Genomic DNA, 21,460 nt, shown 5'->3' with positions numbered 1-21,460 from the left:
AGAATCTTGTTTCTCATGGTCTGAGAGTCCTTTAGGTGCTTTCTGGCAAACTCCAAGCGGGCTGTCATGTGCCTTTTACTGAGCAGAGGCTTCTGTCTGGCCACTGTACCATAAAGGCCTGATTGGTGGAGTGCTGCAGAGATGGTTGTCCTTCTGGAAGGTTCTCCCATCTCCACAGAGGAACACTGGAGCTCTGTCAGAGTGACCATTGGGTTCTTGGTCACCTCCCTGACCAAGGCCCTTCTCCCCCGTTTGCTCAGTTTGGCTGGGCGGCCAGCTCTAGGAAGAGTCCTGGTGGATCCAAACTTCTTCCATTTATGAATGATGGAGACCACTATGCTCTTCGGGACCTTCAAAGCTGTAGAATTTTTTTGTACTCTTCCCCAGATCTGTGCCTCGATACAATCCTGTCTCGGAGGTCCACAGACAATTCCTTTGACTTCATGGCTTGGTTTCTGCTCTGACATGCACTGTCAACAGTGGGACCTTATATAGACAGGTGTGTGCCTTTCCAAATCATGTCCGATCAATTGAATTTACTATGGGTGGACTCCAATCAAGATGTAGAAACATCTCAAGGATGATCAGTGGAAACAGGATGAATCTGAGCTTAATTTTGAGTATCATAGCAAAGGGTGTGAATACTTATGTACATGCAATATTTCAGTTTTTTATTTTTAATAAATTTGCAAAAATTTCTGCAAAACCTTTTTCACTTTGCCATTATGGGGTATTGTGTGTAGATTGATGAGAAAAAAAAGGAATTAAAGCCATTTTGGAATAAGGCCGTAACATAACAAAATGTGGGGAAAGTGAAGGGGTGTGAATACTTTACGGATGCACTGTATATAACCAAGTCCAGCTGCACTTGATTCAATTCCTTTGGACTCATCGTAATGCTAATATTCAGATATGTATGTGCATGTGCCCGTGTGTGTGTGCATGGGCATTTGTATGCTTGTGCATACTGCCACGAGGTACAGTGTTAAGCAGCACCGTCTTGTGTGGTCGGACCAGCCTGGACATCCGTCTCCCCCTCCTGTAATCCCTGGTTGTATCTGCAAACAAAACGAGGATCGGATTAAAATCTGATTGTGAGCAGGTTTGGTGCACGTTAAACATGCACACAGAGGTCAACATAAGCTTAACCGAGGGATGCAACGATCACCAAAAATATAAAATAAAATAAAAAAAATCACAAAAATCAAAGAGTAGAAAGAAATATGAAGGGTATCCAAATTAGGTATTAATCGTTGACCTCAATCCACCGTGCTGTTCTGAACCAAAGTGTGTTATCTAGTTGAACACATACGTCTTGCATCATATGTAACATCAATGTTTCTACCACACTGCAGTATCAATACCATGTGCAATAACGCGAGTTCAACAGTCAGTCTGCTTACTTATTTATTACATCTTGTTCCCCCCCCTTTTTTCTCCCTAATTGTACTTAGCCAATTACCCCACTCTTCCAAGCCGTCTCAGTCGCTGCTCCACCCCCTCTGCCGATCCGGGGAGGGCTGCAGACTACCACATGCCTCCTCCGATATATGTGGAGTCACCACATGACAGTGAGGAGTTTCACCAGGGGGGCGTAGTGCATGGGAGGATCACGCTACCCCCCCTTCCCCCTCCCCCTCCCCCCCTGAACAGGCGCCCCCGACCGACCAGAGGAGGCGCTAGTGCAGCGACCCGGACACATACCCACATCCGGCTTCCCCACCCGCAGGCACGGCCAATTGTGTCCGTAGGGATGCCCGACCAAGCCGGAGGCAACACGGGGATTCGAACCGGCGATCACCGTGTTGGTAGGCAACGGAAGAGACCGCCACGCCACCCGGACGCCCGTGACCCACTTCCTGCTATCACCCTTGCTGCTGCAACACTGCACATTTCCCCGCCATGGGGTTAATCAAGGATTATATTTTATCTTAAATCAATGCACAACTGTAAAATAAAACATATCCTTAGATGCAGAACAGCCCAAACGAAATGGTCGTGGTTATCGGGTGACTAGACTCTGATCCTGTAAACCTGTAAGGCATTCTGCACCGCAAACATGTGGAACAACAGCTGCAAGACTCTGGTTATATTAGCCGTGCTCGATATTTTCCGTGAGGCATTTAGTTTAAGAGGCGCACGGTGGAAAGGATCGTACCACTTGGCCCTTACTGTGGGATAAGGGCCCTGGGAGGAAAAACGGCTGAGTAAAAAAAATTACAACAACTCCAAATATCAAAGTAATAAAAAGAACGGTCAAGAACAACTCGTGCCGGTGACATGCAAATACGTGATAAAGTACGGTGGTGTTATCACTAAGTTTTTGACAAAACAGCCTTTGCCCTGCAAAAGTGCACTTCATATGGCTTTTGGCAGAAACGATAGCAGCCACATAACGTCAAAAAGTTAATGTTTTAACTTGCCTAACAGAAACTGCAGTGTTGAAAATAAGGATGTGTGCTATGTGTAAACACTATCATTATAGATACTGTAGGAGGAGGAATGACATAATTATCATCTTATCATAACTTAAATTGTGATGTAGCAAGAACACCCATACGTGCGGGAAAACAGGCCGCCACGACTCAAATCCCACTCACCTCCAGATTCTGAACAGCTGCGTGGCACCCGCGATACCAACAAAGAAGTTCACTGCAAAGAGGTTCATGTTCCTTGGGTAGATGACAAGGGAATATCGTGACCAAATTAACCCTGCGAAAGAGTTTAAACAAAAATATACTCGTGAGCATTGGCCTAGGCTTGACGGAGCATCCGCAGCAGCATGGCCATGGCCCCCGGTACCTTCAGGTGCTGGGGAGCTTGCACCGGTGACTTGGCACGTGCCTGGTGCGAGAGTTCGACCGGATTTTTTCTCATGCACATCGTCATATCGTTTGTTGGTCTGCACCATTCATGTTCGGACTCACATATGTGGTTAGAGTAGTCGCTGTTTAGGATAAAAAGATGGTTGTGTGATGCCAATGGGCACGAGGAGAGACCCAGTAGTACTGTCAACGGGTTCTTCCTCATCTGTAGGTGCACGGATAAGCCTGGTTATGATGAGGGTAACGGTGGGAAGCAGCTCGAGTGGCGGTCCTGAGGGGTGTGAGTAAATGTCTATGACAGCCACTTGACTCTCTGGGAGGGGCTATGGTAACACAAACTCTGACAGTGATTCAGGAAAGGTACTGAGACGGCAAACGCAGCGGAGCCCAGCTTTTCCTCCCAGAGATGCCAGAGGATTGTGTTTAAACATCAGAGTTGAAGCTGTGCTGTTGTGTCACTGTTGCACCAACTTTAAAATGTGTTTGTCGCCCTTTCTCTCCCTCTCTCTCTCTCACACACACACACACATACACACAGATGAAGACACACATCCTAACAGATACCTGTGGTCATGAGGACTCCAGACTGGGATGTGCTGAGTTTTTCAGCAGGGCGGGCCATGTCAGCCATACCTGCCATTACCAAGCCCTGAAAGAGAAAAACAAAAATGTTTGTGTGTGTGTGTATGTGCATCCATGTGCTGGTTTCTATAACTGTCACATATGAATCATAACTGCTGTGATTGGGACATTATGAAACTCTAATCCAACTTTTACTGTGTGTGCAGGCTGGGACAGGGGTGTGACGGCCGGGAGCGACAGCCCCAACTATCTTCATACTCTGCAGTATAAGTTTACAATCAGCTTGAAGGTATTCCCTCGTGTGTGTGTTGCAGTATTTGCTAACTATGTTTTTTCGCTGTTGGGGAAACAACAACCATTTGATGTGACAGATGATACAATGTTACTGCACCGTAACAGTTATAATGACATTTAGTAATGAACTTCTTTTGTAGGGCACCTTTTATAGACACTGTAGCCCAAAGTGCCCAGCATATATAAGCCATCCGTCATCCAAGCCGCTTATCCTCATTAGGGTCGCAGGGGGATGCTGGAGCCTATCCCAGCAGTCATTGGGCATATATTGAATATTATTATTATACTATTGATTATTATTGTTATAATATATATTAATATAATATTGATTTTATATATGTGTGTGTATGTATGTACATATATATGTATATATATATAGGCAGCACAGTGGCGTTGTGGTTAGCGTGATCGCCTCACAGCAAGAAGGTTCTGGGCTCGAGCCCCGGGGTAGTCCAACCTTGGGGGTCATCCCAGGTCATCCTCTGTGTGTAGTTTGCATGTTCTCCCCATGTCTGTGTGGGTTTCCTCTGGGTGCTCCGGTTTCCTCCAATAGTCCAAAGACGGGTAGGTCAGGTGAATCGGTCATACTAAATTGCCCCTAAGTATGAATGTGTGTGTGTGTGTGTGTGTGTGTGTGTGTGTGTGTGTGTGTGTGTGTGTGTGTGTGTATATATGTTGGCCCTGTGTGATGGCCTGGCGGCCTGTTCAGGGTGTCTCCCCGCCTGCCGCCCAGTGACTGCTGGGATAGGCTCCAGCATCCTCACGACCATATGGCATATATAATGCAATTATCAGAATAGCAAAACAGATATAAAAACACAGTTTAGGGGGAGTACCCTCCAACAATGATGAATGAGTCCCTTACCCATTTGAACCAAGGAGCCCAGAAGAAAACTGTCTTTGGACCTATGAACAAATAAAGCATGGCGCAGTCGATGATGACATGTCTGTGGTTGTGCAACAATGAAGAAAAACCCCCCCACAAAAAACAGAGCATCTCTACTTTGTATGCTTGGCATGTGCCCTTTATTCAATAAATCAGCTGGTGGGAAACCTCACCTATGGCTTCTTTAAAAGCCTGAGCAAGTGGAGACGGCGTCTCATTCAACAGTGCAACGGTTGAACGCTGCCAAAGTGCCCCAAGGCACGGGATTTATGTTGCACTAAACAGCATCCGGGTTTGTATGTGTGCACGTGTGCGCGCGTGTGTAGCTCAACCTTTGTAAGTATAACACCCATATGGAAACCTACACTCCCTTTGTTTCAGGTTACAAGCTCAACAAGCAATGCCCGCACACAGTCATTACACTGAGTGTGTGTGTTGTGGGTTCGAGATAACGTATATGCTGATCTAGATCAAGGTCACATAACTTGTCAGTCAGTGGACCAAGAGTAATTTAACTAACCCAAAATGCAAAGTCCGTACAGAGAGCTGGCATTGGTTTGAAGTAAAGTATGAAAACACTGATCTTGACTATTTCACTACCAACATTAAGGAAATGTGCTGAACGTGCAATTTATGTTTTAGTCTTTGTTTAAGAGAACTGTGCAAGGTCACTGAGTCCTGGTATGCATGATTTCAATGCTATTTCACACACATAGGAGACACGGTGACTTATGTGTGCAATCTTCCCAGTGAATGTGCTGATACACCTCTATACAGTAATCTCAGTTGCAGAGATGCCATGCAGTTCAGATTTGGATCACACTGACAAGATCCTTTCAATTTTATTGCGCTCAGCATTGGTATTCCCACATTTTTGACCATCTTCAAATTTAAGGACAACACTTATCGTGCAAAAACTATGCACGTCAAAGTTGTAGACTTGGAAAATACCATTGCGGTTGGTGGCCACCACGTTTATTGCTGAGACACACTCAAAAGAAGGGTTGTGTTGCCTTATTGTTTTAATTACAGTGTGGTGTGGAGAGAAAATGTGTGACACACACGTCCATAAACCCACAGTGCATGTTGAGAATTGCGCGCGTGTGTGTGTGAGAGACATAGAGAAAAAGAGAGAGAGAGAAAGGAAAGACAACTTGAATTTTTGGTAGATGATTTACTTACCTGCTGGGTGGTTGTAGAAAGGTCTTAGTTTTGCAGGTAATAACAGTTCAATGCGGTCCAGAATTCTGTGGTATGAAGCTCTGATGCCCACCAAAGCCATGTCTGCTCCCCAGAAGTGTTTTGATTTTGGGCTCCGCCGACAGAAAGTGCGCGCCGCGTCTCGAAAATGTCCCTTTTCGTCGAGAAACGAATCCCCCGGCTTGTCATTGAGTTTAGTTAGGCGCTATCGTTTTATGGGTGTCACCTGAGAGCCGCACCACGCCGCCGCCTCTGTGTGCTGATTGGCTGGCCGCTGTGCCGCTGTAGCTTTGGCAATGCGCGGCGACCCAAGCTAACGTGGAGTTGGACGGCTTTAGCCCAGTCAGACCGGGTCCGCGCAGATGACGTGTTTAGCAGCGAACAAGGGTCCACGGCGGTGATGTTTGTGTCTCTTTCGAGAGACGAGCTGTTATTCTGTGCTGTGTTGTGAATCCTGTGCGGTGTTTCATTTTAAATAGCGGCGTGGGAAGACGTTTAGACGTTTGCTTTGATATCGGAGCCGCGCATGCGCTCTCGCTCGACTCCCCAGCTGGCTCTCGTTTGGGAGGCGGCCAGGTTTCCTCCAGCAACAGCTGAGGACCGAGCAGTTGTTTTTTAAACAACATATACATTTGTTTTAAATCTGGCACGAAAGGCGGACATGGTTTGAAGGAAGGTGCGGTCATTTTTAGGTTCTTACAATGCCGCGGGACGGAGGTTTTTTGGACAACGTGCCCCGCGTCGACACGCTGATTTGGGACATCAGGAGGCGTTCAGTCAACTCCGGCCAGTCAAACTTCACAAGGAGGAACTTCTTAGGTGAGGCTGCTTTTTATTATTATTATTATTATTATTATTATTATTATTATTATTCACGGCTGAGGTCGCTTTTACTGTTAACACGGGGGACCTGTTACTCTTGTTGGTCAACCTCTGCCGTTGTGCAACTTGTCAAGCGGGGTCTTCTTTTCTTTTTGGTAAACAAAAGTTGCTTCACGTCTTGAACCGTCCGTCTAGTCTGCGCGTCACCGCACACGTCGACCCCAATGCAAACCCCTATTTTATTTAGTTACTCGCCAAACACGAGCGGCAGAATAAGATGGTAAGACTCAAGGGGAGGAAAACGATACAAGTGTACCGTTGGCTAGCTGAGAATCATTCACATCAGTATATCGCTCAGTATTCAACCAAGTGAGGTGTTTAAATGAATGCTTTCTTGCAACAGGATGCACTGGGGTTTGTGTAAAAAGGGCCCACCGGCTACGAAACGTGCTCCGTTATCCCTGAAAGCGTATGCATTTTTTATTTATTTTCCTAAAGGGAAACATTTACAGTTGCAAATAAAAAATTGGAGTAGGTTAATTGTCAAAAAATTAGCTGTTTGTCTTGACAGTCCTGCAAGAAATAACGCAAGAAATGTGCATCTGTGTGCTTATGCTGTATGACTGCTTAAAAAGTAAAAGTGGCTTACTTCAAAGTTGCCAAATAAATACAAATGCCATCCCACTATGATCAAGTCGCATTTTCAAAACGCGTGCTATTATGATTATATCGATGCACAGGATGTTATAATACTGTTATATTTTTCAGGAAGAAAAGAGTTTATCCAACGGCTCAGACTTGAGGCCACATTAGATGTACACCAAGGCTCGGTAGGTATTGACATCGGGGCTGAAACAGTCGTTGTTCGTATATATCTCTAGGTTTGTGCAGTTGCTGATGTATTATGTTTTGTTTTAGCATCCTCTTTTACAAACAAATAAACACCATGTAAAAATAATATGTAAATAGTGGCTGTTGTGATGGTGTTTAGTTTTAATAGTCTCTGTCAAAGATTGATGGAAAAACAACGAACAGTATAATGAGGATCCTTACCTGGATTATTGAGCATGCATAAAGCACAGTATAATGAGGAACCTGATTGGTTTCTTAAATCCACAATCTGAATATAAACACATTGGTGTTTCAAGTCTATTTGAATTCAATCCTTGGGTTCAAACTATTTACAAAAGATTAGCTGAATGGCCTTGCGAGACTGGTTTTGAGGCTGACTGATGTGTACAGGCTTCTGGAAAGAAATCTGACCTAACCCTGTGATGGCAGGTCAATTCAATATGCTGGAACGAAACAGGAGAATACATCTTATCAGGATCAGATGATGGAAATTTGGTCGTCACAGACCCACACACCCAAATTGTAAGTTGACATCTGCTCCAAAAATGTACCGTCCATCATTGGTTCTGTGTTAACAATTCATAGTCCTTTGTCAATTTTAGGTATTTCTTTGTCATTATGAATCTTGGGAACATCAATGTGTTCATTTATGACTTCCCAATGAATGCAGAAAAAATAGTCCCTTGTGTTTTACAGGTCAAAACTTTGGTGAAGTCGAGGCATCGATCTAGCATTCACAGTGCCCGGTTTATGCCCCAAACTGGTGACCATGTTGTAGTCTCGGCTGCAGCGGATGGCAAGATCTTCTACACCAACATCACCAAGGGACCCAGCAGCGCCACGCAGTACCAGTACCACTGTCATAATGGTGCCGCCTACAAGGTGAGTGGTGAAATCCAGCAGCTCGTAGATGAGACAGGCATGCAAAATTAATGAACGAACGGATGAAGGAATGCAATAATGAATACCTTGCAAATTAAATATAAACTCTTTGGTTGTTAGTGGGACCAGGTCAAATAGCACTTCAAAATTATTTTTTGTTTTCCCCTGCTTGGGTTAGTAGGTGGGTGGGGTTTCTGTATAGATAATCATTGAGAAGTTTATACAAGTTGGTTTAGTACAAAGTGGTTTTCTATGATTGACAGCTAAACCCCGCCCATTTGGAACCCTACAAAGATTTAAAAAAAAAAAAGCTAAATAGGCTCAGGTGTTAATTAACCTGACTGCTATTTGCAACTCATTAACTATAGTAATGTATTAAGGACTACAGTGCCGGGAGATGTGGAAATGTGCTGAATTGATTAATTGAGGTCACCATTTGATTTAGGTTGTCGGGGGGGGGGGGGGGGGGGGGCATTTCCTCTGCCATTTTTTGAATGTATTTATGTAAATAGATTGAAATTAAATAAGAAGTTCGGGTCTCATTGTAATGGTGACTTCCCTTTTAAAAGCATTAGCCTTTTTCTTCGCCCATAGTGCCGTGGCTACAGCCTAGTAAACACGGCGTGCCCCCATGGTAAGGTTGATCCTCGTGGCATTCAACTTAGTAGATGGTTTTCAACATTTTAAGGTTTCGGAGAAACCTACGCATTTTGAAGGAATTGGATTGTGTAATGTTATTATATTGCTCAGTGACAAGATATCGTCTGGGATTTTGGATATCGTAATATCGTGATACGGCATAAGTCTTTTCCTGGTTTTAAAGTCTGCATTACATTAAGGTGATGTAATTTTCTTCACTTACCAGACTGTTCTATCTGTTATATTATTTGCCTTTACCCACTTAGATATTATATAGGAATTACTGATAATTATTCATCAAAAATCTGATTGTGTAAATGTTTGGTGAAAGCACCAAGTCATCGCCGAGGTACCTGGTCCACAAATATCGTGATATTTGATTGCGTCCATATCGCCCAGCCCTTATATGTAGTTATGCCTTTGTGCCATGTATTTGTAGATTCTGACAGTCCCTAATGATCCCCACTCCTTCCTGTCATGTGGAGAAGATGGGACCATCCGCTGGTTTGACGTCCGCAGCTCTCCCTCCTGCAGGCAGAGTAACTGCAAACAGGTATTTTAATGCTGCATGTTTGCTCGGGGTTTGCTCAAGTTAATGTTAAATTGACAAGATGCAAAGTGTGTCTATAAAACCTATAGACTCTGCTGTCATTAATTTCCTTATGGCACGCACACGTCAGAGCCTTTATGTCAAAGGACTTCCAGCCTTTAAACTTATAATAATAATCCACTTTTAAGAGTTGACTAAACTGCAACTAATTTGAACTCAAGTGTTTTATAAAAGGCAGTAAAAAAAAAGTGTTACTAATGATCACTGCAGATGACGGCTACCAGGCACTGTATGCAGTGCTACTAGCTGTATCATTAAGTCAATTTTGTTGTCAAGATTAATAGAGCAGAATTGACACAGAAAAGATTTGTTGGTTATATATTCATGAGAAAGAGAAAAGTGTGTTGTGGATTGTTATATATTTTCATTTTTAACTGGGAAGACACAAGACCTATAGGTCAAATATCTTGGCTGTTAGATTTCTCTTTCTTGGACTAGTAGTTGGATGAGGGCCACTGTGTCAGGGAAATTGGCCAATGCAGAGAAGTATACTAAGCTTTCAGATACTTTCCATTGATGGTGTAAACCATCTGACTCTCATCATAGTCTGCTTTGTGGCAATGTCCCTTTGTAGAATTCTCCAAGCAGGCCAATACTTTTTGACCCACGCCTGGAAGACTACCCATTCTCAGTGATTGCACAATCTTGTTTCTATTTTCAGGATATACTGATAGACTGTCGGCGAGCTGTGACGGCAATGGCTATCTCCCCACTGGACCCGTTCTACCTGGCTGCCGGCTGCTCAGACAGCTCAGTCCGAATCTATGATAGGCGAATGCTTGGCACAGTGGCTACAGGTACTTGCTGTCTCTCTCCCTCCCTCTCGCTCTCTCTCTCTGTGTATGTGTGTGTGTGTGTATATATATATACATACATCCACACACACACACACACTGGATTTTGTATAAATATATATATATATATATAATCCAGTGAGTCAAGTAAATTCTTTATGAGACACACACTCATTTGAAACAGTTTTGTTTTCCCAAGTATTTTAGGGTGCATGTTTTTTTTTTTTTTACTTTATTTTAAATTTTAACAATATGCCTTGTCTCTCCTCGCCCTGACAGGTTGCCCATTAGGGAGTGGAGTGCTGGGCATGTGTGTACGCTTTGTGCCCGTTCACCTGATCAACAAATCGAGTCGCGTCACCTCACTGTCCTACAGTGGGGACGGGCGGGAGGTGCTGGCCAGCTACACATCCGACTACCTCTACCTGTTTGACCCCCGCGATGACACAGCCAGGGAGCTGAAGGGACCCTCCAAGGACCTTAAGAACGAGGTAGGAAACCAGTAAAGCTGCACCATCCACTGTCAATGATTGTTTGACATGGTTGCAAGACTTCACCTATGGGTCACTCTGTTGAAATCTGTGTTGTCTCTGGCTTTGCTCTCTAAACTTTACCCTAAATGCCATTACAGACCCACAAATGATGCCTAAAGCTTACCTTCAATAATGACAATATGCTTCTACTGTCAGGGCATCCATCTTTATTTTGACAGACTTCTGTGGTTTTATGTTAATATGTGCCAGTAGTTTTACAAGGTGAAAGTGTCTTAAGGTAAACTTTATCTATTCCTGAAGGGAAGTTGTTGTCAGTGATTTCTGGTGTCTGTGATGGAAGGGAGCAGACTTCTGGAGCCAGAGGTTGGCGTTTATGTTGCAGTAGTATCTCTTATGACTGAGAGTTTCCACTGCACTGGCATTTAGTCCCCGATGAGACAAGTGTGCTTCTGCAGTCTGGCGGGCCAAGCTCCATCCCAATGCTTGTGTGTGTATGTGTATGTTTGTGTCTTTGAAAGAGCGAGAGTGCATTCCTTTCCCTTAACAGAAACAGAGAGAGCATGAGGTGATTAACTGGAAAGTGCCGTGAATAGATCTGTGACATAATGGCTCTTCCTTCTTCAAACACACTTGTGCACACACAATGAAACGCACACCAGCTAAACCCATGTGTGCATTCATACACTCGCGCGCACGCACACACAGGCACCTGTGCGCATGCATACATACAAACACAAAATGTGAAAATTTGCCGTCCGCCTTGTGAAATCTTTTAGGATCGAACTGTTGATCTGCGCTGCAGCACCCTTTGAGACGGTTACAGGAGAGTGTGTGTGTGTGTGTGTGTGTGTGTGTGTGTGTGTGTGTGTGTGTGTGTGCGCGCGTGTGTGTGCAGGCGGGCAGGCAGGTTTATTTATCTCATTCCCTCAGTCCGGGATGACTGACAAGGGTTTCATAAGTCACGTAAGGCTTGGGGCTGCCAATTGTTCCATCATTGGAGAGTAAAAAATCGGATGCATTTTGTTTGTATCTTGTGGAAATAGATTCATTGAAGGTGTGTGGGAGAGAATAGAGAAGGCCCAGGTTGTGGAAATTGTGTGATTATGGTCTAACTGTATAAGATGGAAGGAAACCCTCCTATTATTCCTCCCTCTCTCTCACACTCTCATCTTACTGTGATGATACATGGTGATTATAAGGATACTAATATTACACCGCCTAATGATAGTATTAATACTTGTCACCATGTCATTTTACACTCAAACTTTATTTGTAGGTCTACAGCACATTTGATATTAAGCAAAGAATTTGTGCTTCACGACAAGATCATGAGTTGATCTTGTTGTGAGGCACAGCTGATAACCTCCTGTTGCCCGTTTTCATCTGTGGAAGTTGGCAACCCTACGTAAACCCTAACTCCTACAAGATGAACCACACCAGCAAATGGTGTTAAGGTGGGAAGGGGTCAAACACAACCCCAAGACAACAGATTAAACAGATCTTCCCATGTCCCTCTGATGATAAAGAAATGCCAACAAAGTAAAATCCAAAGTTGTTCTTTTTTTTTAATTCTTATTTTTTCCCCGTGATAGCAACATAGTGAGGGATGTGCGGGTAGATAAGGACATTATTTGTGTCTTTGTTAAAAGAGTCCCCACTGGAGATAAAGACATGTCAAGAAAAGGGGAGGGGATGGGTTTGGGGGGGCACCACTATGGTGCTAGGGTTTATTTATAGGAAAGCCTGCCTGCCACTGTGGCTCATGGCCATGGGCTTCTCTCTCTCTCTCTGTGCATTCCTCCAGCCGCGGCAGCCCCCCGTCAAGCGCCTGCGTCTGAGAGGAGACTGGTCGGACACGGGACCCCTGGCACGCCCCGAGAGTGAGAGGGAGCGAGACGGTAGGAGGAGCTTGGGATACCTCCTGTCTCACTTTCACACAGCTCAATTACAAACACACATGTGGCTGTGTTGTGGAGGATGTGCCAGACGGCTTGGTGGTCTTAGTGATTGACATGTTGTTCTTTACTGGATTTCCTCTGTGGTGTACTGGGGCCCACCCTCAACCAGTGTGGTATCTTCCTCTCATACTGGAGATTGTTTATTTTAAAGTACTGGCTTATATTATTAAGCTCTACAGGTATGAGAGGCTCTTATACCTCTTCCATCTTATTAGTATCTGGATTTTCTGTGTTAAGAGTAAAGTTTATTTTGTAGCACACTGTGTATATTTGGTTTTTTTTTTGCTGTGAAAAGTGCCAAGTGGTATGATTTAACTACCTTCAATACTAACAAAAAATGAATGGGTAGAAGTTGGATTTTGATGACCCGTGATCCGTAGTCGTGAAGTCTGGTCTTTTGCAAGTACAGTGCATTTCTTTGCATGTTGTCTGCAGGAGGTGCCCGGTCTGAGGTGTCTCTCCTTCAGAGGATCTCTGATATGATGTCCCGTTGGTTTGAGGAGGCCAGCGAAGCTCAGAGCAGCAGAGTACGGTCCCAGCCGCAGCCCAGAGGTACCTCAAGCTGACTGATACGTCTTTTTACTTTGCTCAGGAAGGTGCTTGGTTTTAACAAGGCTGTAGTTTTCTGGATGAATTGGGTCCAATAGAGGTTAGTCAACTAGATTTTAACCCCATTTTTAGTACGTACTTTACGGCTGAAAGGCAGAGGTGGGAAAATTCCGCTTCAGAAAGTAGAAGTACTAACCATGTATTTGCTCCACGCATGCATTAACCAGCTGATTCTAATTAGCACAACACTTCAGCCAGGTAGGAGAACTAATTAGTGAAATCAGCTGGTTTAGTCCATGGGTGGAGCAAATACATGGTTAGTACTTCTACTTTCTGAAGCCGGGTTTTCCACCTCTGCTGAAGGGACAGCGTGTGTGACACTTGGAAGTCGGGGATGGTGAGGCTTGAGAAAATATGTCAGCAGTTGGGTGATTTAGCGTCAGAACATGGCGGTAGCACAGCTACCGGGATTACATTTTGATACATGAAATGTGTCCGATAAATAAAGTTGTACTGACTTTCTGATAATGTGAGTTTGTTCTCTCTTGCTCCAGCCACCCATGTTGAAGGAGAAGCTCCAAGGCATCCTCTTGCACCTGCCCCACCCAGCAGCAACCCTCCTGAGGGTGACTCAGAGGAAGATGGGCCTCGTCTGCCCTCGTTGGAGGTCTCCAATGCCTCGTCGTCTGAACTGGGAACCAGTCGATCAACGGCAGCAGAACCAGTGCTGAGCCTCCATTATAGCACACAGGGCACCACGGCCAGCACCATCCAGCTAGACTGGTACTGATTCACAGATTAAACCGAACTCCAATCTGTTTTCACCATGTGCTTTTTCCTCAAACCATTTTCATGAGACTTTTAATGATGCAAATAAGGAGAGGTAGATGGAAATGCCAAAATATCTAAACAACTCCTGAAAATTGCAAAACAGTTTTCATACTCACTTGAGTGGAAAAAATTAACATGTACATACATACATACATACATGCATGTACATTAATTTTTTATACATGTACATAGATATTAAGCCACAAAAAGATGGAAACAGATTTTTCCTTATTCCTCTTGTGGCATTATTAACTATTCCTCATATTTCTCTTGGATGTTTTGGATGACATAAACTTGAACAAATGGAGGCTGTTTATTCACTTGTTGGTCCAAAGGTTGTTCATAGTGGTCCTCTGAAAGAAGCACATGCTGTAGGTTCTGCAACATAACCTTCCAACTTTTCTGCGTCAGTCAGATAGGGGGTACATCTAAAATAGACCTTTTATTGTGGACATCCACCCTGATGGAAAACCCAACCCAGCAAGCGACTGTTTGTTTTCCATTGGCCAGGAGGAGAGGCGACCGGCGGCAGAACCAGTCAGGTAGCTTGCACCATGCAGCGGACCGGTCAAGGATCAGAGGCCCAGAGGCAGATGGCACCATGCGGAGCTCATCCCTCAATCAGGAAGACGGAGATGACAGAGAAGAAGAGGCCAGTCCTGTACAACCACTACCAGAGTGGGGAAGTGGGTGGGTGCTCTATCCTGTTCTGTTCCTTTATTTTCCTTTTATGTTTTTTTTCCTCCTTTTTTCAGTCCGACATGTTCTGTTGATTTGTTTAAAGATCAACTGAACACTATACCACTTAAGTGAATTTGCTCCCATCTAAAGGTGAAAAACCACCTAAAAGCATTCAGCTAGCTGATTTTGGGACCGAGTGATGTAAGCATAGCAGAATAAACACAGCTGCAGCTAATACCATTAATGATGGGTCCTTTTGATTTAGGCATGCTAAAGGTGTGCAAGCATTGACAAAACTATCATTAATTTTATTAGTTGTTGGTGTTTATTCTGCTACGCTTGCATCACGATCCCAAAATCAGCCCAGCACTTACCTATTATTAGAAGTTAGCAACCTCAGAAAAGTACTGTAGGGTTTAGTTGGGCTTTAATGTTGTATTCTGGGTAGTATTTTCTGTCAGGCTGTGTTGTGTTCTGTTTTTTTCCACTCTGTTCATTCATTTTCTCTAAATTAACCTTGATTTATCCAGTGAAGATTCTTGGTTAGCGTGAACTCTTTTCAGCGGTGCCCTACTTGATTTCCCTGGATAGTTCACACCTAGCGGCTGTCCAAGACAACCTCTGACTTCTCTTGCTGGCCATTGAGCAACCTCCATCCAAGAGATTGGGGGATAAGTGCCTTGCCCAAAAGCACTCTTTCCTCTTACCCTTTGGTTCGCCGCTCCTACCTTTTAAATTACTCTGTAAGACCTAAATTTAAGCCTTCTATTTATGTATTTCTCATAGAAACAAGCCCTAGGTTCCTACTCAATACATCATCGACACCCCTGAATTAAAACTGGATTAATTAAAACTAAACCAGGTGGCAAGGGGAAGGAGACAAGCGAATTGGTGTATGTCAGGAAAAAACATCAACATTTAGACCCGTTTACAAGTGGTAGATGATTGTTTTTGGTTAGACTCGCATCTCCTCCTGTCCTCAATGGTTTTTGTTGTGGACGTCTTTTCAGGTTGTTACAACACTGAGTAGCTGTCCCAACACTTTAAAGTGGCACCAAGAAAAATAGACTGAGGTTGATGTTTAAATGGCGACGCTGTCTTTTTTCTTTTTTTTTCCTAGCTGAGTAAAACATGTTACTCATTCTCTCAATCCCTGACTTCTCCCTGTAGATTTAACCTGAGAGGATCAGCGATAGGTGAAAGGGTACTCAGGTAATGGCTAGGCAATGCCACCATGAGTCATTGATAATGCTTATGAGTTTACAGGTGTGATTTAACGAGCACGATTTAAAAAAAGCTTAACTTTTCCCCTTGCTTGTTCCATATTGTTTGATTTTTGCCAAATGCAGTGAGGTAATAAAATGGAAATTGGGCACAGGTGTGTTGATTTAGTTATTGTCTGTTGAGGGGTTTCATAATCTTAAACCGTCTTTTACTCTGCATGTCATGCAAAAATAATGTTTGCCAGATAACATGCATGAAACCATATCTCTGCCATCTCAATGTGAAACTGCACGATAAGATTCTGGCATTTGGAATCGGGCAAAACTGGAATGTATTTATTGCTGATGTACATTTTGTTTGTTTTCGTCAAGGCGCTCTGCAGCGGCACGAATTCAGGAAATTTTCAGGAGACGTAAAGAGAGGCGTGAGCTGGAGGAGAGTGAGTCCAGACGCGTTAGGAAGCCCTCGGTCCAAATGGTCTACAAGGGTCACCGCAACTCCAGGACTATGGTGAGAAACAAGCTGTTGTTCAAAGCGAGACATCAGAAAGTCCCACACATTAAACTCAAGGTACTGATATCTGAACAGTCAGCGAAGAGGCATTTTACAGACCGCATCGCCCACATTAGAGTGGGAGATACATTTCAGATAATATATATATATATATATATACAGGAATGATAGCAGCAAATCAGTCTTGAGTTGAGCTGCAAACGTTCGATGGTTTCAAGATGATAAACTTATTTTCTCCATCAAATATTTTTTTTAAAAACACGTGTTTTTATCAAGTTTGGTTTGGATTTGGGACCAATCTGGATATAAACAAAAATTAATTCATTAACGTTACATATTAATAGGATCTTCTCATCTTTAAAATGTTAAATGTTCTGGGTCTCATATACACATTGGCAAACAGCATTGCAACCACCACCAGTGTTTTAAATAGCTGATGTAAATGCTCATTAATCTGTAGGAATGTGAATCTCTTAATTTCATCCTAAATGCTCACTTTTCTGGGGATTAAGACTACAACATGCCATGCTGCAAACAACACAGTGTATATTGTTATTGTAATCACCAAATCTTATCATTCATTCACAAATTAAAGAGCTGTTTAAAAGAGCTCGTTTTCATCCAAAAAACACAAAACAACAAATGTTCATTATTTTTGTTATTTAAATATCGTGTAAATAATTGACGAAGATGGCAAATAACTTCATTGTCACTTATTTGTGAATTTTACTTTCAAATCGGTCATCTCTTTGCTGTGTAGATGTTAAAATCTTTCAAATGCTTTATCAAATTATGAAAGGATTTTGTTTTCCCCGCTGTGCTTTCAGACCAAGGAGTCGTGTTTCTGGGGAGAGCGGTTTGTTCTGAGCGGGTCCGACTGTGGCCACATCTTCGTCTGGGACCGGCACAGCGGGGAGCACGTGATGCTGCTGGAGGCCGACAACCATGTGGTCAACTGTCTGCAGCCGCACCCCTATGAACCCTGTGAGTTGTCTGCCGAACCCCTGCCACACACACACACACAGCGATGCCCCCCCCCCCCCAAAAACACAAGACCTTTTATTTGCCAAATACATGGTTATGATACTTAGGTCGTTGTGCTGGGCTGAAGCTGTTCCAACGCTTGGCAATTTAATCATCATGACTAATGTGCATCTTATGATTACACTGGTCATTAATTGGTGATTAAAGAACCGCCTAAAAAGTAGCTTGTGACCCAGATTTCGTCCAAATACAAGATAATGGGTAGGTTTGTGTTTTGGCTGTTTTTTGATAGTCTGGGGAAAAAATAACTGGTATTTTGAGTTACAGTGTAATCTGAAGGCTGCATAGTAGAAACATATCAGAGACAAATACTGTCTAAGAAGCTTATTAGTGTGTCTTGTAATATAGTCTCAAAACTTGCTGTTGATATTGTTAAAGTACATGAACTCCAAGAATATCCAGAGACTCTTATTAACCACTCTTACATACCTGAGACCCATGGGAGAGTTAAACTAGATGGAGAGTGCCTCAGGTTTTACATGGTTTAATGTTTGCAGTTGATCTCATCTAACTCATCATTGGCAGCAGCAGTTTGTTTTTATTTTTAATTGTATTGACCGTTGGCTGTACACATTTGTCTCTCGTAGTTCTTGCTACCTCTGGAATAGATTACAACATCAAAATCTGGTCCCCGTTGGAAAAGTTCCCGTCATTTGACAGAAAGCTGGCTGAAGAGGTGAGATGTCTGACAAACAAACATACATGATGCACACTGGTCGTGTGTTTGTGTGAAGAAAGCATGCAGGTAACTCAGGATCACTCGCATATATGGAAAAGTTTGTTTTATTACATTAGAATGAGTTTGCAACTTTTAGCTTTGGCAATGATTGGATCTACTGACTGCACCTAGAGACAACTATACCTCATCAGAAATGCAGAAATCCAGTAGCATGGATGGAAACAGGTGGGGGAGCAGCAGCCAAGCGGCAGTTTTCCGGTTTAATGGTTAATCAGGGGAGTTTTGTGGTTGATGCATGATGATGAGTGCTTGGCTGAGGCCGACAAGTTCAGCTGTGAGCAAGTGTCAAGGCAGAACTCTCTCTGCTCATTAATTTGGATTAAAAAAACACAATACAAAATTAGGCTGTCATTATATAAGTGATAAGCTCCCTGTTCATCAGACTGAAGGGGTCAACCAACAGCACCACCCAGTGACCACTAAAAGCCAAAGCCAAGACCAAACATTGTCACATGTACCAGTTATACAGTGGAAGAGGTACTGGTCAGAACTGGTGTCATGTTGTCTGTGTTTCTTCCAGGTGATCTGTCGTAATGAGTTGATGTTAGAAGAGACGAGGAACACCATTACTGTACCAGCCTCCTTCATGCTGCGCATGCTGGCCTCTCTCAATAACACCTTCAGACCAGGTGACGTGTCTGTCCCTCCGTCATGTGTCTGTATATGCACCATATCTGTGTCTGCTGTTGTCATAAGCGCGGTAATAATAATACTTTTACCATGCATACTTTTTCAAAAGAAACCTTTTTTTTTTGCAGCAGGATAAAAACAACGAATGAACAAAATGTAAAGTGAGATGCATGAAATCCAACAGCCAATATGAAACATAGAAATAAATATAATATGGGAGGAAAGACAACATTGTAGTAATAAAGAATATGGAAAAAGAAATGTATACTTAAAAAAAAAGTTAAAGATAAAGAGCAACAGTTGTAAAACTACCTCTTTTGTTGTTGTTTCTGTGAATGCCTTTCCAGATCAGTCTGAAGCAGATCGCTCTGAAGCGGAGAATGAGGACGACCAGTAGTTCCTGTTGATGGGTGCAGACCCCTGACCCTCACCCCAGAGCTGCCACACGAGTTAGTGATTTTTGTTTTACACTTGGTTTCTCGTTCAATATGGGACTATTTGGACTTCATGGCTGATGGAGGATGGACAGGCTGTATTTGATTGGTGAGACATAACCTAGTTTTTAGGATCGAACTGTCCATAGTTTGGGTGAAGAAGAATGTAGGACTTCGCTTCAGGCTCATAGAGCTCAAAAGGTCATGTAAATAGCGGGTGAAAATGAGCAAGTCCTCTGCAGACGGATCAATATCCTCAGGAACCGTACTGGAAAATGCCACATTACGGAGATGTTTGAAATCATAATATTGCCTTTTAGTGTTTCTTTGAGCCCAAGAGACCGTGGCTTGTGGGTAATTTCAGGTTGGTTTCACACCCGTCTCCGTTTCAACGCTGTTTTGGTTCAAGATGAATTGCTGTTTTCTTTTTTTTATCATCCTATTTCTTGCAACAGTGCTCTGAAGGGTGTGGGACTTGCCTTTTTCTGTTCACAGTGGAATGAATGGATCTGGTGTAGCCGTTTTCGCTCTGTATGTTGTTTCACACATTTTTTACCTATCGCTTTCATCGAACACACATGTAAGGTTATGTGAGTCTGGCCCGAAGTAAACTTCCGCTTTGTGTTTACTGGCTATACGGCACCGACTACGAACGGAGTGAAAGTTAAGCTGGGCGTTCGTTGCTGAGGTCAGCCCAACGTCAGGTTGTTGTGCAACGAATGCCATTTTGAAAATAACATTTCGGTTTCTTAAAGAAGAGGGGAGACTCGCGAGCATGGATCACCGCTGTGTGAAAAGAGGCGTGGCAGTTAGGCAAGGATTCGACGATGTGTTGCTGTCACTTCATTTCAGGTATTTTGCTTGTTATCAGAAACAGTCTAGAGGGGCTCTGTTGCTATTGGTTGTTTGCGGAAGTCTGCAGGAAGTTAAGGTTTGGGCCATAATGACGGCACCGTTGAAAGCGACTATAGCTTTATTCTCCAAAAGACTTTGTAGGTTATTTGTGACAAGACCCTTTCACTTGCGTGCGTTCATTCATGTGTGGCTGTTGTATATCTTTTAAAACCAGTTCTCAGTTCAGCCATAACACTGTTTACCAGTAGATACTACTGGAAACAAGGGTGTGCCACTGTAAAATTACATGGTATGAACCTTTTTTTAAAATGTTTTTTGTTTTGAGAACAGGAGCTATTCTTCATTAAATAAAAGTATTTTCTCATGTTGCCTACCAGCGCTTTAAAAATGTCCTGTAGGTAGATCACAAAACACAGTGAAACAAGTTAATATATTTATTACCGTTCTAAAAAAATATGGCTCTAAAGTATACAAACAGGAGAGTGTAATACAAGCAAAATTATTAATAGGAAAAAAAAACACTTGACATATGGAGACAGCAGCATGTTTGCATCCAAGAGAAACAGAGTAATGACCGTTATTGTAATACAAGCAAAATGAATCTACTATTACTTTTGGCTGCTCCCGTTAGGGGTCACCACAGCGGATCACCAGTTTCCATCTCTTCCTCTGTCACACATGCCACCTGCATGTCCTCCCTCACCACATCCATAAACCTCTTCCCTGGCAGCTCCATATTCAGCATCCTTCTCCCAATATACCCAGCATGTCCAAACCATCTCAATCTTGTCTCTCTTGCTTTGTCTCCAAACTGTCCAACTTGAGCTGTCCCGCTAATATGCTTGTTCCTAATCCTGTCCTTCTTTGTCACTCCCAATGAAAATCTTCAACTCCTCCTGTCTTTTCGTCATTGCCCCGTCTCCAAACCATATAACATAGCTGGTCTCACAACCAGCTGGTAAACCTTCCCTTTAACTCTTGCTGGTACCCTTCTGTCGCAAATCACTCCTGACACTGTTCTCCACCCTGCTTGCACTCTGTTCTTCACCTCTCTGCTGCACTCCCCGTCAGCTGAACGAGACAAAAACGGGTTGAACTTGATCCTCGGGGCCAGTGCCCAGC

At 43.3% G+C, this 21,460-nt stretch overlaps 2 protein-coding genes across 2 annotated transcripts; one reads left to right on the top strand and one right to left on the bottom strand.

The window, feature by feature from the left end:
• Positions 1-862: 862 nt before the first annotated feature.
• LOC130131324 (mitochondrial pyruvate carrier 2-like) lies at positions 863-6,109 on the bottom strand. The gene is made up of 5 exons (XM_056300978.1): positions 5,770-6,109; positions 4,567-4,607; positions 3,390-3,474; positions 2,601-2,712; positions 863-1,058 (listed from the first exon to the last, which is right to left on the bottom strand). The coding sequence occupies exons 1-5, from the start codon at positions 5,867-5,869 to the stop codon at positions 986-988; spliced, it is 411 nt and encodes a 136-aa protein (XP_056156953.1). The 5' UTR covers positions 5,870-6,109; the 3' UTR covers positions 863-985.
• Positions 6,110-7,926: 1,817 nt separating this feature from the next.
• LOC130131553 (DDB1- and CUL4-associated factor 6-like) lies at positions 7,927-20,702 on the top strand. Its single transcript, XM_056301287.1, has 14 exons — positions 7,927-7,983; positions 8,158-8,343; positions 9,422-9,535; positions 10,254-10,389; positions 10,666-10,877; positions 12,685-12,778; positions 13,274-13,390; positions 13,942-14,170; positions 14,729-14,908; positions 16,495-16,633; positions 17,464-17,620; positions 18,268-18,356; positions 18,940-19,048; positions 19,397-20,702. Exons 2-14 carry the CDS (start codon positions 8,212-8,214, stop codon positions 19,444-19,446), a joined length of 1,758 nt encoding a protein of 585 aa, XP_056157262.1. The 5' UTR covers positions 7,927-7,983; positions 8,158-8,211; the 3' UTR covers positions 19,447-20,702.
• Positions 20,703-21,460: the final 758 nt, after the last annotated feature.

Source organism: Lampris incognitus, chromosome 21, assembly GCF_029633865.1.
Source record: "Lampris incognitus isolate fLamInc1 chromosome 21, fLamInc1.hap2, whole genome shotgun sequence".
Lineage (NCBI taxonomy): Eukaryota > Metazoa > Chordata > Actinopteri > Lampriformes > Lampridae > Lampris > Lampris incognitus.
The sequence above is the reverse complement of the archived record's forward strand: the minus strand, read 5'-3'. Positions and strand labels throughout refer to the sequence as shown.